General features: G+C 39.1%; 1 protein-coding gene across 5 annotated transcripts in view; it reads left to right on the top strand.

Moving 5' to 3' along the window:
• The first annotated feature begins 16,106 nt into the window (after positions 1-16,106).
• Positions 16,107-16,770, top strand: part of ZEB1 (zinc finger E-box binding homeobox 1) — a 192,548-nt gene continuing 191,884 nt past the window's right edge. For all 5 annotated transcript variants that reach the window (XM_003786728.2, XM_012803345.2, XM_003786726.2 and 2 more), the window contains exon 1: positions 16,107-16,227. In XM_003786728.2, coding sequence (XP_003786776.1) covers positions 16,170-16,227 — 58 coding nt within the window. In that variant the 5' untranslated portion in view covers positions 16,107-16,169. The remainder of the gene's footprint in view (positions 16,228-16,770) is intronic.

Raw genomic sequence — 16,770 nt, 5'->3', positions numbered from 1 at the left:
GCTGGATCATAGGATTGTCCTATTTTTAGTTTTTGAGGAACCTCCATACTATTTTCCATAATGACAGTACTAATTTACATTCCTAACAACGGAGCATAGAGTTCCTTTTTTCTACATCCTCACCAATGCTTATTTTCATCTTTTCCACAATGGCCATTTTAATAGGTGTGAGCTTGTATCTCACTGTGGTTTTATTTCCCTGATGACAAATGATGCTCAACATTTTTCCATCTGCCAGTTGGCCATTTGTAGTAATACGTTGTCTTTTGAGAAACGTCTGTTCTGGTATTTGCTCTGAGTTGTTTTGAGTTCTTGATGTATCTTTTTGGATAGGACCCCCTTATTATTTGTAATGTTTGCAAATATTTTCTCCCATTCTGTAGATGTTCTTTTTGTTGACTGTTTTCTGTGCTGTGCAGAAGCTTTGTAGTTTGATGTAATCACATTTGTCTATTTTGCTTTTGTTGTCATATCCAAAAAATCATTGCCCAGACCAATGTCATGAAGAGTTTTCCCTATGCTTTCTTCTAGTAATTTTACAGTTTCAGGTTTTAAGTTTTTAGCATATTTTGAGTTTGTTTTTGTATGTGATGTGAGATGAAGGTCTATTTTCACTCTTTTGCATGTGGATATCTAGTTTTCTTAATTATGTTCTTAGACAGGGTCTCACTCTGCCTTTCAGGCTGGAATGCAGTGGTGTAATCATAACTCAATGCAACCTTGAACTGCTGCACTCAAGTGATCCTCCTGCCTCACCCGGACTAGGTGCATGCCACCCGACATTTTAAAAATTTTTTGTAGAGGCAGGGTCCTGCTACATTGCCTAGGCTGGTCTTGAACTCTTGGTCTCGAGTGATCTTCTCACCCAGGCCTCCCACAGTGCTAGCATCCCAGGCCTGGAGTTACTGCACACAACCCAGAAGGACTGAAATCTAAAACTTTTTTGTTTTTAACATGGTAGTAGGGAATTCATTCTTTGTTCCTTCTTTCGTCCTTTCTTTCACCTAAGTTATCTTTTTTAAAGATAATTTAAGCTTTTGGGATTTCTTCCCACTCTGCAGTTATTTTTCAATAGAGATTGTCCTGTGATAGAACTTTTTGAGAAAGGTTACCTTGCTGTTTAAGTTTTCTTCTCTGACAACTACAACATCTTGTGATATCTTAAAAAAAAATTTCCTTCTCCTCTATTTCTGCCATTTGTTAATTATTCTACTTAACTAATTTAGAATATGCATATTGAAAGGCACAATATGCGTTCTAAAAATTATGTATGTGGCTGGCAATTTGTTTATTTTTTGACAATTTATTTTGGTCCAAAATGAACTAACCTAGTTATTACCTCATGGTTCCATATACTACGTTAACCTAAGGGGTTTTTTTTATGTTTAAAAGGAATATTTCATTATGGTTATGGGCTATGCTACCAGTAATGTAATATTTTCTCCTAGCTTTTAGAGTTCCCCATTAGAAATATTTGACAATAGTGGTTCTCAACCTGTTGGTCATGACCCCTTGGTAACAATGAAAATACATCGTGGCATTAGGAAGGTTGAGAACCACTGCTCTAGAAGATATATTCTTAAGCTTTTCTGTCTTTATAACTCCAAATATGTATTGTCACATGTCCTCAAATTCATGAACCAGATAGATCCCTTTCTGCTCCAGAGCTACTAAATTCTAAGTAAAAACTACTAAAGTAGTACTAAAAACTACTAAATTCTAACTCAGAACTTAAATTGTTTTGGATAGTAGACATCTGTCAACTTCTGACTGCTATTTCCTTTTCAGATTTTGTCTAGTCATGGAAAAGATGCTTGCTCTAAAAATCAATCTTTTCTTCCTTGGCTTACAGAACTCAGTTGTGCAATATACTAATACCATATGGAATGGCCCTAAAGGGCAATGGCTAATCCCTGCTAGGTCATTTTTAAAAGGCTATCACTTTTTCAGCCTTTTGCTTCCTATCAGGTTAGGCTCAGGTTACTAAGTGCTCTGAGACAAACTATGATCTCTCTCTTTCTCAGCATCTAATTAGGACCCTTTCCCTATACCAGTCATAAATGTTTTATCTATTTAAAAATAAATGCTTATTGCTATAACTGGAGTTAGTAGTCTCTGTAATAAAAGTGTTTATATTGTAGCATGAGAGATAAGGCATGGAACTGATTATAAAATAAATATGATAAAACCTTTGGGTGAGTAGTCAGAGAGCAAGGGAATCAATGAAGAATAAAGGGCAGATGGTGAGGGGTGAAGGGTAAAGGAAAAAAGGGATCTTCCTGGTAAGTGAACCATCAGAGCAGGTGAAAATGTTTTGTGTTCATGGAACTCCCCACCTACAGAAGAGAGAGTATAGAAAAAATTGCAAGTCATTCAAAATTTTGGATATCATTAGAGCATTTGTAAAAATATTGAGCACACAAAGTATTCACTAAAATACTTCTGCTCATAATTTTTTTTTTGAATAGTTTCACTTTTTATGCTTTGGAGCCCTGGATATGATTTTGTTTATCCGTATAATGGAATTTAAACATGGGGTCTGTAGTTATGAAGAATAAAGGGCAGATGAGGAGGGGTAACAGTGGGGGGAAAAGAATCTTCCTTTTACTACTTCTTTTTTTTTTTCTTAGAATCTAAACACATGAGATACAGGATTCACCATCCTCATTGTGGAAAGAAGCTTTCATTCTGTATCTGGAACATGGCAGCAATCACTCTCCAGTTAGATCTAAATGATTGAATTGCAAGGTAAATGGCATCAGGGGCTAAGTCATTTTCCCTCACCTTCAGCACCCTCTTTTCCCAAGATCTAGCAATTTTCTTGTGTAATGAACTGTATCTGCTCTCAAGTGGCCTGGAAATTAAGAGGTCCAAAGCATCTTCCAAGTCCCTGTTACCTATTTGGCATCATGATGTCTTTGCCTGCGACATTACTGATCTATGTTTTCCAAGGCTATACAAAGGAGGGATGCAAAGGGAAGGGAACTGAGGAAACAATGGTGTCTATGGGAGGAAAGGCTTCAATCGATTTTGAATTATTCAGGGAATAGTTTTCTAGCTGATGGGTTGTCAAATTCTTTGCATCAAAAGCTTTTGTCGGGTGGATAGCCTTTAGGCCAGTTCTGTACCGATTTCACAAAGGCAGGGAAATATGCAACCAGGAACCTACTTTAAAACCAACATCACCCTCCAAAAGTAAATCATCATGGTTTCATTTACACCTATCACATACCCAGAGTCTGAAGAATGTGAGTCAAGAGAGGACAAAAATGTAAGAAAACCAGGTACTAAGGAATTAAAAAAAAAAAAAAGCGAAAACAAAATTCAAACCATACACTGTCTCAATTTACTATGACTTCTGTAGATCCAGAAAATAAGAAAGGAAGAACTATAATAAGTGTATTTGATCAATTCAAGAGGTGAGTTATATTTTTTCCTAGAGTCAATATAATCTTTTTCTTTTAGTCGATAATATATAAGTGATTTCTTCTACTAACAATTTCTGCTATTTAATAAAGTTTATGCTAAGCATCTGATGCTTTACATATTCATATATTACTTTTTGACATTTACTAAAAATGTCACCAGTTACCTAATAAAAATATCTGCCAGACATTTTTTATATTTTTATAACAATATCTTTTAAAAAGGAACATATTTTTAGCTGACTTTACCAATCAAAAGCATATTATCAAACAGGTAAATTCAGGAAATAAGTTGCACTACTAAAGAGAAAAGATACTTATTTGATACTAGTAATTAATTAAATATGCAGAAAATGAATAAATTTGGCAGCTATTTACAACATTAGAATAATATAAATTGTCAGTTGTTAAGTAATAGCAAAAAATATGTTGATTCCAGATGTACATGCTTTACAAACTATTTTAACTTGGAATGACTTTACCTATAACTAAAATTTGGCAACTGAAAGTGAAATACCATTATTACAACCAATACAGCAACAATGTAAAACAATATCAAAGCTAGGAATAAAACATTAGGCTTATGTGGGCATTTTCTATGATCTGTGGGAACACCTTGTATAATAAAAAAGAAAAATGTGATTAAATTCAATTACATTTGACAGTTAATAAAACACCTTGGCCAAAGTCTCAGGCAGATAATTACAGAGACTAAACTTGTCATAAAACCAAAGCCAGTCCTTTGCAAAAACCTTTGGAAATAAAATGCAAGTATTTTTCAAAACTATATCAGGGTGAATTTAACACAGAAGAACTAAACTAGGTGCCAAATCCAGAGCTAGAAGCATCATTGATTTAATCCAGTATGGAATTTTTTACATACTTATACAGGTAAATATTCTTAATTGGTCCATTTAAATGTTTTCCTAGATATATAATTCTAAAACACTGAACAATTCATATATTTCCATAGTGAATAACTTACTAATTACAAATTCCTTAATCACGGTGAGATAAACTCTATCTCCATCTAGGAGTAGCACATGTTGGTACAATCCTTTTCAACAGCTGACAAAACATTCAAAAGATACAACCATGATCATATCCATTGAGTCAGCATTCCAGTTTTGAGACTTCTTTTTTTCCTTAACACAATTTCAATCCATCACCCTGGGGAGAGTGCTGTGTCATCACAGCTCACAGCAACCTCAAACTACCAGGCTCAAGAGATCCTCTTGCTTCAGACTCTGGGGTAGCTGGGACTACAGGTGCCTACCATGCCAGGCTGATTTTTCTATTCTTAGTAGAGATGGGGTGTCAATCTTGCTCAGGCTGGTGTCTTGAACTCCTGAGCTCAGGCAATACACCCGCCTCAGCCTCCCATAGTGCTAGAATTACAGGTGTGAGCCATGGCACCCAGCCCCGTTTTGGGAGTGTTTTCAGAGGAAATTATCTAACACCAAATAAAAAAATAAAAACTGTATCATAAGAAAAAATGAGAAGTAATTTAAATATACGGTAATGTTTGACTGGCTTAGGAAATTATAGCATATTGATTTGAGAAACACAACAGTCAAAAATAACAGCGGGCAAATATAAGAGTTTATATAGGAAGATGTTTTGAATCATTTTCGACATAGGAAAATGTGTATGATATGCAAGTAAAAACAGTATAATGCTAAATTATAGGTTGTTCCTATAGTTATGTGGTAAAAAGTAGATAGTATACAACTTTATATTACAAATGTGAGGAGACTGAATAACCCCATCTTTGTTCCACATATAACTGGGGGTAGTGATAGGGAAGCTTGTTTTTGCTCTAAACGTTGGGAGTGGTGTTATGGTGGATGCACGTTCAAGCGTCTCCTTTTCGGAGTCCACACCACCTTCACACACCACAGTAGGCCTGAAAGAAAATAAAATACAAGCACAGAGAGATGCCGAGGCAAGAAATGGCGAAATGCTGTTTGCATTACCTAAAGGTGCTCTGATTCTTCACTTGTAAGACCTACGGCACATCTACTCTCAGATTTTAGGAATAAAAGGAAACACACAAAACTCTCTAAATCCTTTTTATAAATTCCTATCTTATCTTTTTGCTTGGATCAGTTTCAACTGGTGTGCACACATGCAAACCAATACACAAAACTGAGATGGTTTTTATATCTCTTTCATCATCTTTAATTTATATTTTCAAAAGGAATCTGTATAAGAATATTTAAGCATGATATCCCATCCATTTGCATTGCAAATAATGTTCTTTGTCCAGGATCGGAAGTTTACTTTTTTAACTGATGCATAATAAACATGGTTTGGGGGTACATGATTACATATTAATGTAATTTAATACATTAATATAATTTGTAAAGAACAAATCAGTATACTCAGGATATCCCTTACCTTAAATATGTTGTTTGTTTTTAATGCTAGAACCATTCAAAATGGAAGCTCACTTATTGTGTAGACAGTTCCTCAAATCATATAGCAAATAAAAGCCAACAGTATTTCTAGGCAATATAATATTCCAACTAGGGTTAAATGAACAGCATGCTAATATTGTCTCTGCTTTTTGCGCTTTAGTTAGAATCATTCTACCTATGCCCGAAGTGACATTTTCAGGGATAAACATTATCTTTTGGCCTTGAATGGAAAAGCACTCTGTAGAAATTCCACTGAATTATGCCCTTAATATTGACTCTAATCTTTGCCTGTGAAGTTGCTTTTGTTAAATTCTATTTACCACATTGTGACACATATCACGTGAGACACTTCATACGCACTATCCTATTTGCTTTTCACAAAACCTGTGCTGGAATGTTTTTTCCCAGACTTTCCTCTTTTTTTAGAGATAGAGTCTCACTCTGTCACCCTTGGTAGAGTGCTGTAGTGTCACAGCTCACAGCAACCTCCAGCTCTTGGGCTTAGTCAATTCTCTTGCTCAGCCTTCTGAATAGCTAGGACTACTGGTGCCCACCACCATGCCCAGCTATTTTCGCCCTGCTATTTTTTTGTTGCAGTTTGGCCGGGGCCAGGTTTGAACCCGCCACCCTCAGTATATGGGGCTGGCACCCTACTCACTGAGCCACAGGTGCTGCCCCAGACTTTCCTCTTTTCCATAATTATTGAGTGTACTTCCCATTAGATGAGCATTTCTTTCAGTACCAGAAATATAAAGATGGAAAGCTCAGACTAAGAGAGGGACAGATGTTTAAAAATACAGAAGCGATACATGCTACAGCAGTGGCAATGTACAAAGTGCTCTGAAATATGAGGGAATTGCCAGCTCTATAGGGCAAAAATTTCCATACTCCTGGAGGGAGTGCTGAGATAATTTGAAATCTGAGAAAGAAAACTAATCTGCCACCTTGGAAACATATAAGTTCATCTAGAGAACAACAAAATACGAATGGGAGGACGCTAGCTTTTGTGGGTAAGGCTGTGGGAAACATAATAGTAGAAAAAAATGGCAAGTATTTATACATGGGGGACTTCTTTTTTAAATTTATTCACTTATCTGAATAGAATCATATAATTTTGAAGGCCTGCCATGTGCTAAGGTGGTATTAGGAAAGACCACTGTGAAGAATATGTTGCCTGGAATTATTTTTAACATTATAAACCTAAAAAAATATTTAGATTTGTATTGTTTAACTTTTCTAAAAAATTACTGGATTTATTTAGTTATTATTTATTTCAAATTACTGGGAGGGCACAAATTTTCAGGGTACGTTGTTTTCGATCCTAAATTCAAGTTGCAGTTGAGCCCGTCACCCAGGGGGCGTGCTGAACACCCCCACACTGTGCACATTAGGTGAGAGCACCCCAATTGCCCTCCCTCCTCCCCGTACTCCTTGCTAGACTATATTTATGTGGGTGTGTAGTTACATTGGTTTCATATCAGTATTGAGTACATTGGATATTTTTCCCCCTCCCTTGAGATACTTTAAGAATGTGTGTCAACTCCGTCCAGGTAAAGCTGTACCACGCTAGTTGTTAACATAATCTGGAAATGTTATTCTTCATCTGTGCTTGACTTGGATAGTCACACCTTTGAAAAATATTGTAAGGTTCTCTTAATACTTGCTGCCCTGCTCACTTTGTCTTGTCCATCACAGAACACTAACATCTTGAATAATGTGGACACTCTCCATCCTTTCATGACCTACATTTGCTTTCAATATAATATCCCAATTCCTCAGCACCTTCATATATTCTGGCTCCTGCTTACCTACCTGCCTCTACAGCCTCATCTATGAGGCTATGTACCCCTTTTTTCAATGCTTTACTTCTATTGGATCTGTACCCTCAAAACACTACATTTTCATCTTTGACATTTTTGCATATGCTGTGACTTTTGCCTTTAATACTTTCCCCTCTCATTCTTGAGTCTCACCCTATTGTCCAGACTAGAGTACCATGGCATCAGTCTAGCTCAAACTCCTGGGTCCAAATGATCCTCCCAGAGTAGCTGGGATTAGAGGTGCCTGCCATGACTCCTGGCTAATTTTTTTCATTTTTAGTAGAGACAGAGTCTCACTCTTGCTCAGGCTGTGTGTTGAACTCCTGAGCTCATGGGATCCTCCCAGCTAGGCCTCCCAGAGTGCTCGGATTACAGTGATAGAATCTGACAGATTCCAACACTTCTCCAAGAAAGATTTCCCTGACTGCAGGGAATGTCTAAGTTATACCATACCTCCTTGACATTTGTAAAACAGCCCTTTTGTACATCTGTTTCTCCTGCAAACATCTAAGCTTCTTGAAGGCAGGGACTGTATTAGGCATTTACAGCTTCACGTAGTATTTGTCACATAGAATATCAAGAATATTTGTTGAATAAATGAATAATTGTTAAAACTTCTATATGACATAACGCTAAATGTCATATAAATTAATAGCCAATTCGCATTGTGCTATAAAGTCATACACAAATTGAAGATGAACAAACAGAAAACATACTTCTCATGAAGCTTAAAATTTGCATATTGCTGTAGGCAGAAGAGTGACCCCCAAAGATGTCCATGTCATAAACCCCCAGACCTGTGAATATGTTAGGTTAGGCGGCACAGTTACAGATGGAATTAAGCTTTTTAATCAGATCACCATGGGAAAATATCTTGAGTTATTGGGGTGGTCTCAATTTAGTTATAAAGGCCCTTATAAGTGGAAGAGGGCGGCAGAATGAGGAGAAGTAGTGAGTGGGTAATATGAGAAGGCCACTGTTGCATGTTGCTGGCTCTGGAGAAGGAGGAAGAGGCTCAAGAACTAAGGAATGTGAGCAGCTTCTAAAACAGTGGTTCTCAACCTTCCTAATGCCGCGGCCCTTTTATATAGTCCCTGTGGGTTGCAAACCACAGGTTGAGAACCGCTGTTCTAGAAGATGGAAAGGGCTAACAAGTGTTCTCCTTGAGAACCTTCTGAAGGAACCCAATTCTGCCATAACCTTGATTTTGGCCTTGGGAGACTCATTTTGGACAACCGGCCTCAAGAACTATAAGACAATAAATATATATTGTTTTAATCCACTAAGTTTGTGGTAACATTTTTCAACAGCAATAGAACACTAATGCGTATGCCCACGTTGAACAGGATTAAGTTTGGTTGCACGTGACAGAAAGCCTAAGATAATGGTGACTTAAATAAGATGCAAGTTGATTTTCCTCTCTATAAAAGAGATCTGGAGGTGGGAAGTCCAAGGATGGTATTTCACAGCAACAAGGGCTTGGGCTCCTTCAATCCTGGTGTTCTGCTTAAGCTCCAGCCAGCAGGTATGATTTCAGCTGGTGGGAAGAAGGGAAAGAATGGTGAACCATCTCCTTGTGAAGACGTTGCACACACTACTTCCTCTTACGTCTTATTGGCCAGGACTGAACAGCATAGTCACACGTAGGTACATGCAAGGAGGGAAACAGAGTCATTATTTCAAGTGACCATGTGATTAGAATGGACAGTTCTATCGTTAAAAGAGAGGAAAAAACATAGTAAGGACAATAGCTATCTCTACCTGAATACTATAGCATTGTGAAGTGTTTTTCTCTCATCGTTTTAAGGATAAAAGGAGCCTCACCTAGATTTGAGATCAATTAAGGCAGAGCCATCATTCCACAGGTAGTTACTAAATACTATATGATGGTATTTGCCAGATTTTGCATGTACACACATTAGAACATGAGTACACATATAAGTAGTCCCTGGGTTATGAATGACATAGGTTTTATAGGTTTGCTCTTAAGTTGAATTTGTATGTCAGTTGGTCCAGGCACATTTACCTATTACCTGTAAGAGCCTCCATTCATAAGTGTGAGTTGTTCATCAGTTGGATGTTTGTAACTCGATGACTTACTGTAATAGCTGTCATTTATAAGTGCCAGTTGTATGTTAAGTCGGATGTTTGTAACTTAGGGACTGCCCATACTTGCTCAATGAACAATATAGGACATTTACATCATATTTAAACTTCAGTGTTATATAATTAATAGAAAGAGAATTCTTGGTTGATGAGAAATAAGGTTAAAAAACATTTTATTTCTACATACACAGGGGCCTGGCAGGAACAATACGGCACACTCAAAGAGTAAGTTGTAGAGAGTTTAACAGAGATGATTTACAGAAGTGTGGATAGATTTAAGGGAAGGAATGATAAAACATCCAATCAATACCACCCCTAGGCCTGAAGACACAGAGGAAAGAAGCAGTTTCTGCAACTTGGCTGGACCTGTGGCCATGGGACAGCACTGTCTGACAGAAGCCATGGAGCTTAGGTAGAGGAATGAAACTACAGCCACAGCCAGGCAGGAGGGAATGGAATATCCTGACCTCGCTCTCTTTCCTTCCTCTGATCATTTGCCAATGCCTCCAAATTGGCTGAAACCAAACAGAGAACCAGAGGGCAAAGGACCCTGGGTGATGTGGTCCAGAGAAGTCAGCCCCTCAGAGGGTGGAAAGGCAGAGAATGGACTTTGAGGGCCAGAGAATAACAAGCATAATATGAAAAGGCAAAGCATTTCATAGAGTTGGAACAATTCAAAAAATCTTGAACAAAAAGAGAAAGGAAAATGATCCAAACAGAGCTAGGACAAAGAAAGAGGAAGAGAATGATTAAAAAGTAAAACAGTAGGGTAGGACACAAGGTCTGATCTACTTATATAGGTAGGATAAAGAGAGTGAGCAAAGAAACAGAGGCATGAGGTCTGAAGAGAAAAAGAGGGGTCTGACCAGGGAACTCAAAGTTGCAGATACAATTTAACACCGGGTATTTCTGATCACCAGCTTTTTCATGTGAGTTCAACACAATGGTGGAACATCTAAAACCTGTTACTGACTGCAAATATTTTAAATACATATACTCCAAGGATTTAACAGAGGCAGTGATTGTTAAGTGAGGATCTGTGGATTATAGAAGGCCAGCACTGTAGGTCAAAGGAACAGCCACACTCTGTAACAGGACCAGTCAGCTGCTAAAATAAGTCAAGATGGCAGAGAAAAGAAATACACAGAGACAAAGGGGGAAAAAAGCAGCTGAAACCAGATATTAGACCCCTGATATCATGGTGAATACTTAAAAATTCACTTATATCTAAAATATGCATGTTGTTTTCTCTTTACTGCAAATTACCTACCAATAGTTCTAGGTATAGAAAAAACGTTACTCATGTTCATACGTAATATTAATTAAAGTTATAATCTTCTGAAGCAGTTTTAAAAGTAATCTTTTATTGTCATTTTATGGAAAAGATTAGTTTTACTCTTTGGCTGTTGACTGACATCCTCCTGTAAACATCTCTTTCTATGTATGTTTATACTTTTATCTATACTACATATGATCCTGAAAGACTGTCCCTCAAATAAGAAGTTCCATGTGTTAACATTTCATTGACTTAAATTAAAAATAAAAGTCTTAATTCTTCAGAGGTATGGGGAAAACATTTGTTCCTTTGATCACCTACTGGGAGATTTTATTAGAAGAACTGGCATGGGTCCTGAGGACCACTGCTGGGTCTGCATCACCCAGTAGTCATGTTTCTTTCCTGACTCAGTGATCGCAACAGTGAAATGACCACTGCTCACTTTTGTACATTTTGAACTACAAACCTAGAATCACATTTGAGCCATAGTTGGAGGAAAAGGTTTAAGGGACCTCTATATTCTTTACTTTGAGGGATAAACATGTAATACATTTCGTTTTTCTTCAAAACTCTTCAGATTAAAATTAAGTATTGAATTAAGGAGTAGCACCAGTATGTTAATGTACAATGAAATTAACCAACTTTTAATTTTGATGAACATTAGAGAATCAAAGCTGCATTTCCCAAGAGTATTTTGGAAGTGAAAATAGTGAAGAATGTGATAATTAAATGCTTAATGTGGAACATTATGAAATATGTACATTTTAAACTTAAAATAATTTCATGTCAAATTTTATCCTAATTTATACATGAATCTTATATGTAAAGCAAATATCAGGTGCATAGGGTTTATGAAAAATTTATAGAAAAAAATCAATATTGAAAATATTCTATCATTTACATTTTTCCCTGTAAATTTGGAAGACTGTATAGCAATTTATTTTTAGAATATCTCTCTTTCAGCCTATATAATCCCAGTGCTCAATAGAAGCAGAGTGTTAACATTTTTTTGACATAATAAAAATACAAGTAAATACTGAATTTTTATCATACAGTGATACTACAATTACTGAAAACCAATACAGGATACATGTTAAACTCTTATTAGTATCTCCTACAGTTTGATTTTTTTAAAAACTTCAATTGTAATAAATTTGTTTCTTTTCTTAACTGATTCTTAAACTTTTCCCCCAATTCTTTACATCGAAGAGATAAGCAGCAGTCATCCCACATGCACCAGGTTTAAAGCTGCAATTTATTCCAAGATTTACTTTTGTCTTTCTTTCTGGTATAGATTTCAACATTTTTGATAAAACAAAGTATATTAAGTGAACATTCAATTTGTAATATATAGTAATCAGAGACTTTTACAAAGTTGAAAATTTCACATTAGAAGGTTTGGGCTATTAATATAAGACCTGACAATTAAGTTCATGAACTTATCCTAGAAAAAGTACTTTATACTGGGAGCAGCACCTGTGGCTCAAAGGTGTAGGGCGCAGGCCCCATATACTGGAGGTGGCAGGTTCAAACTTGGCCCTGGCCAAAAAAAAAAAAAAAAAAAAAAAAGTATTTTATACTGAATATTTTATTGCTGAATATCACTATGGTCACTTTCGACGTACTCCCCATGGGGAGCTATGTACTACCAGTACCTAGCCTAGTCCATCCTTCAAAGCAGTTTTGGAAACTTTTTCTGGAATGACCATCAGAACAGGTATTGTACCAAGTGCCCATTGACACACGAATGGATCAATAAATTGTGGTATATGTAAACCATGGAATATTATGCAGCTTTAAAGAAAAATGGAGACTTTACCTCTTTCATGTTTACATGGATGGAGTTGGAGCAAAGTATCTCAAGAATGGAAGAAAAAGTATCCAATGTACTCAGTCCTACTATGAAACTAATTTATAGCTTTCATATAAAAGCTATAACCCAATTATAGCCCAAGAATATGGGGAAACTGGAAAGGGGGGGTAGAGGATGGGTGGAGGGAGGGTAATTGGTGGGACTACTTCTACAGTGCATCTTACAAGGGTACATATGAAACTTACTAAATGTGGAATATAAATGTCTTAACACAATAACTAGTAAATGCCACGAAGGCGATGTTAACCAGTTTGATGAAAATATTTCAAATTGTATATAATACCAGCACATTGTACCCCATGACTGCATTAATGTACACAGCAATGATTAATAAAATAAAAATAACAAGTATTGTACCAGGTCAGACAATTGAGTATGTGAACTTGCCACCATGCGGTCACCTGCAGCAACGCACAAACTCAGTAAGGATTCATAACCTCAGTATATCATTGTCTCACAGCTGTGTTCATGTTGACATGTGACAGTATCTTGCTGAGTAGCGTCTGTCAGTGTTGTTGCATATCTTTGTATGTCATATGACAACGGCTCTGATGGTCATTCCAGAAAAGGAGCTCCAAAATTGCTTTGAAGGGTAGACTAGCTGCTGGTGTACTAGCTTCCCAAGGGGAGTATTTCAAAGGTGACTGAAGTGAAATTCAGTAATAAGGTATGTAACATTCTTTCTAGGATGAGTTCATGAACTTAATTGTCAAACCTCATACTTTTTGTGCATATTGTGAAAGTAGAAACAGCTGATCATTTTGGGAAAAAGATTATGGCAAAACTAAAAGCAAGAGCGATTAATTAGTCTGGATATAGATGACAGTAATGGCCCAACTATTCCTAAGGACTAATGTATTGAAGGTAGATCATTTATTTTACTTATTTCATTGCCAAGAATAGGTTTGGAAAAGGGTAAGAATATTAATTTACTTCAGAAATATTTATTGAGCATCTATTATGTGGCTAGGTCCTCTGCAAAGTGTTGAGGACACAGAAATGGACAAGAGGGGAAAAAAAGGTTACCTGAAAAGGTACTTGTCCATACAGTTAAATGAAGTCTAGCCCAAGGTAACTAAACCAGTAACCGCTAAAGGAAAGAAGAAAATTACTTCTGTTTGTCTCTGTCTTTTTACAATTTTAAGGTAAGGATGAACATGGAAGGAAGTTTGGGAGGCACATAGAATACCACCTAAGTTTAAGGGTAGATATAATAATATGCGTGCTAGAGTTAGGACATATTTTTTTCCCTTTCTGGCTGGAAATTAAAGCAGCTGTAAAAATGCTGGGGGTGGGGGTGGGCATGGGGGAGAAATTGCTGACAAAAGATCAAGTCTATGACCCAATTCAGAAAGTAGCTGAATAACATTATACAAATCTTAAAAGAGGAAAAGATCTCCATTGAATGAAGCAAAGCAATGACACAGTTCTGATGTACAAGTTTTAGTTAACATGGTTATTGAGGAAAGCAAGGATCGCTTGTACTTAAAATGATCATTAAGAATAATGATTCTAGTTTTGGCACTAAGGATGAATGTATATATATAGACATAATGTGTAGCAAAGAATATTTACAGTCACATTTTATGCACCAATAAATAATGCATTTACTTCTCAAAATGCCAAAGCGAATGTGGGAGAGAAAATTTTCATCTATATTCAGGATTAAACTTTCTAATTTTAAATTACCAGACTTGAGCTGTAAATTTATTTCCGTTGAAAGGTTTGAAGAGATTATTAATGGATCTTCTAAAATTCTGCAAGTTGTTTAAAAGATTAACATAATAAAGGATCCTGCCATAGATATAGCAAATTTATTGGCATAAGTTTATTGAGCACCTACTATGTGTCAGCACTGTGCCAAATAATTTATTTACTATTTCTATTGCTGTCACATTTTAATGTTTTCAGTTTCTCTACCAATAACTCTTACATAGTTAATTTATAGCTACAATGTTTAAAATAAGGCTTTGCTCATTCATTCCATAAGTTTAGTCCCAAAGGCATTTCCTCATTACCAAGAGGCAGGGAGCAGGAAGAGAAAGCCAAATCCAAATCCCAGAGAATACTGAAGATGACTTCCTTGGTATTTGTGGTGTTATCTTCATGGTCTTTCAGAAATCCCCAAACTTGTTAAAAGTCAAGGACTTAAGATAAAACCAGTCATCTACCAGTTTCACAGACTGTTTCATTTGTTGGCCAGCTTCTTGCCTTAAGGTCTTAACAGCAATGACCGCTCATTTAGGTAGGAAACCACAGCCTGTGAATACCTTAACTCCAAATCTTGACGCCTACGATCGATCGGGTCTACCCAAAGAGGAAAGCGGGGAGGGCAGAGCGCAAGGGCTGGGTGGGGGAGGCTGAGGTGACAGCAGGTGAGAGCCTGGTACGGATGGGGAAGTGAGAAAGGCACAGTGTGGGTATTACTCATTTTGCTTTACTGCCGAGGCTGCTCACAAGCGGAACTTCTTGCCTCTCTTTCGGTCCAGCCGAAGTTCAATCTAACTGAAGTCACTTCCCATCCCGGTTCGCTTGGGGGAAAACCGTGCGTCCGTGGAAGGGAAGGGACAGAGAACTGAGAGGGTCAGGTAGTCACTCTCGTGACGCCGCGTGTCCTCGCCCGTCAGGAGCCGAGCTTCCCTATTCAGTTCATCACCGTTCCCCGAACTTGCCCTTCCTTAAATTAAGGGAACTCCCGGGGGAGTCCAGAGCACGACCTTGGCCCAGACTGCGCCGAGGGGAGAAACGAGGCGTGGGATCCGAGCCCAACCTTCAGAAAGAGGGCAGCCTGGGTCCTCGAAACTCTCCGAGGGCCAGCTCCAAGGGCACAGGGTGCAGAGGAGAATGAGCCAGACCGGTCCGTGCCCCAGGCAGAGCGGCGGGTGTGGCCACTTCAGAAGCAGAACGCCGCTGAGCCTCCAACTTTACCTTTCCTACCCCGACAGCGTGTCGCCCTTCTGGCCACGTCCCCACAGCTTCCCAACACCTTCCTTCCCTCAGCCCACCACACCTGAGCAAAACTTTTCCCTCGCCCCTCAATTCAAACTCAGCAGTGTCTACGGTTGCCGCAAACCGTCCTGTCCCTAGCAACAAGGTTCCGGCCGTAGAGCGAGCGCCTCTAGGTGTAAGGAAGGTGATGTCGTAAAGCCGCGAGTGTCGTAAACCAGGTGCGGTGGGGAGGGGGGAGGGGTGGAGGCGGAGGGGTGGGGGGGGAGGTGACTCGAGCATTTAGACACAAGCGAGAGGATCATGGCGGATGGCCCCAGGTGTAAGCGCAGAAAGCAGGCGAACCCGCGGCGCAATAACGGTGAGTGGCGGAGGGGACCGGGGAGCGGCGGAGTCAGGGGGAGCCGGGCAGCCGGGGCGCCCCCGGGGGTGAGGGGGGCGAGCCGGGCTGGGGGCGGCCGGGGCAGGGACGGGCAAAGTGGAGTGGGAAAGTAGAAAGTAGTGCTCTCTGCCCCCCTCCGCTGCCGCCGCTGCCGGAGCCGCGCCGCGGCCGCTCGCTCTCCCTGAACCGTTATGTCTCTTACCTGGTCTCTCTCCGCCTAGCGGCTCCTGCCGCCCTTGCCGCCTCCCTGGACCGTTAGCCGCCGCCGCCGCATCCCCGGCGCAGGGCGGGCGGCCGGGACGCGGCGGGCCACTTTTCTGGTCCCGGGTGGAGCGGCTGTTGCTTCTTTTCGCACTTTTCCCCACTCTTTTGCCCTTCGGCGCCTCCCTCTCCCCCTCCTCCTCAGCCCCCTCAGCGTTATTTTCCCTCTGCGCCGAGGCCCCCGAGAGCCGAGGAACAAACTTGAGCCCGGCGCTGACCGTGCAAAGTGGCTTCCGCGCGCCACGGCCCCGGCTGGCGCCG

The sequence above is a fragment of the Otolemur garnettii genome, unplaced genomic scaffold (genome assembly GCF_000181295.1).
Source record: "Otolemur garnettii isolate 467f Iridium unplaced genomic scaffold, OtoGar3 scaffold00019, whole genome shotgun sequence".
NCBI classification, from domain to species: Eukaryota; Metazoa; Chordata; class Mammalia; order Primates; family Galagidae; genus Otolemur; species Otolemur garnettii.
Note: the sequence above shows the minus strand (reverse complement) of the source record. Positions and strands in the feature narration are given on the sequence as shown.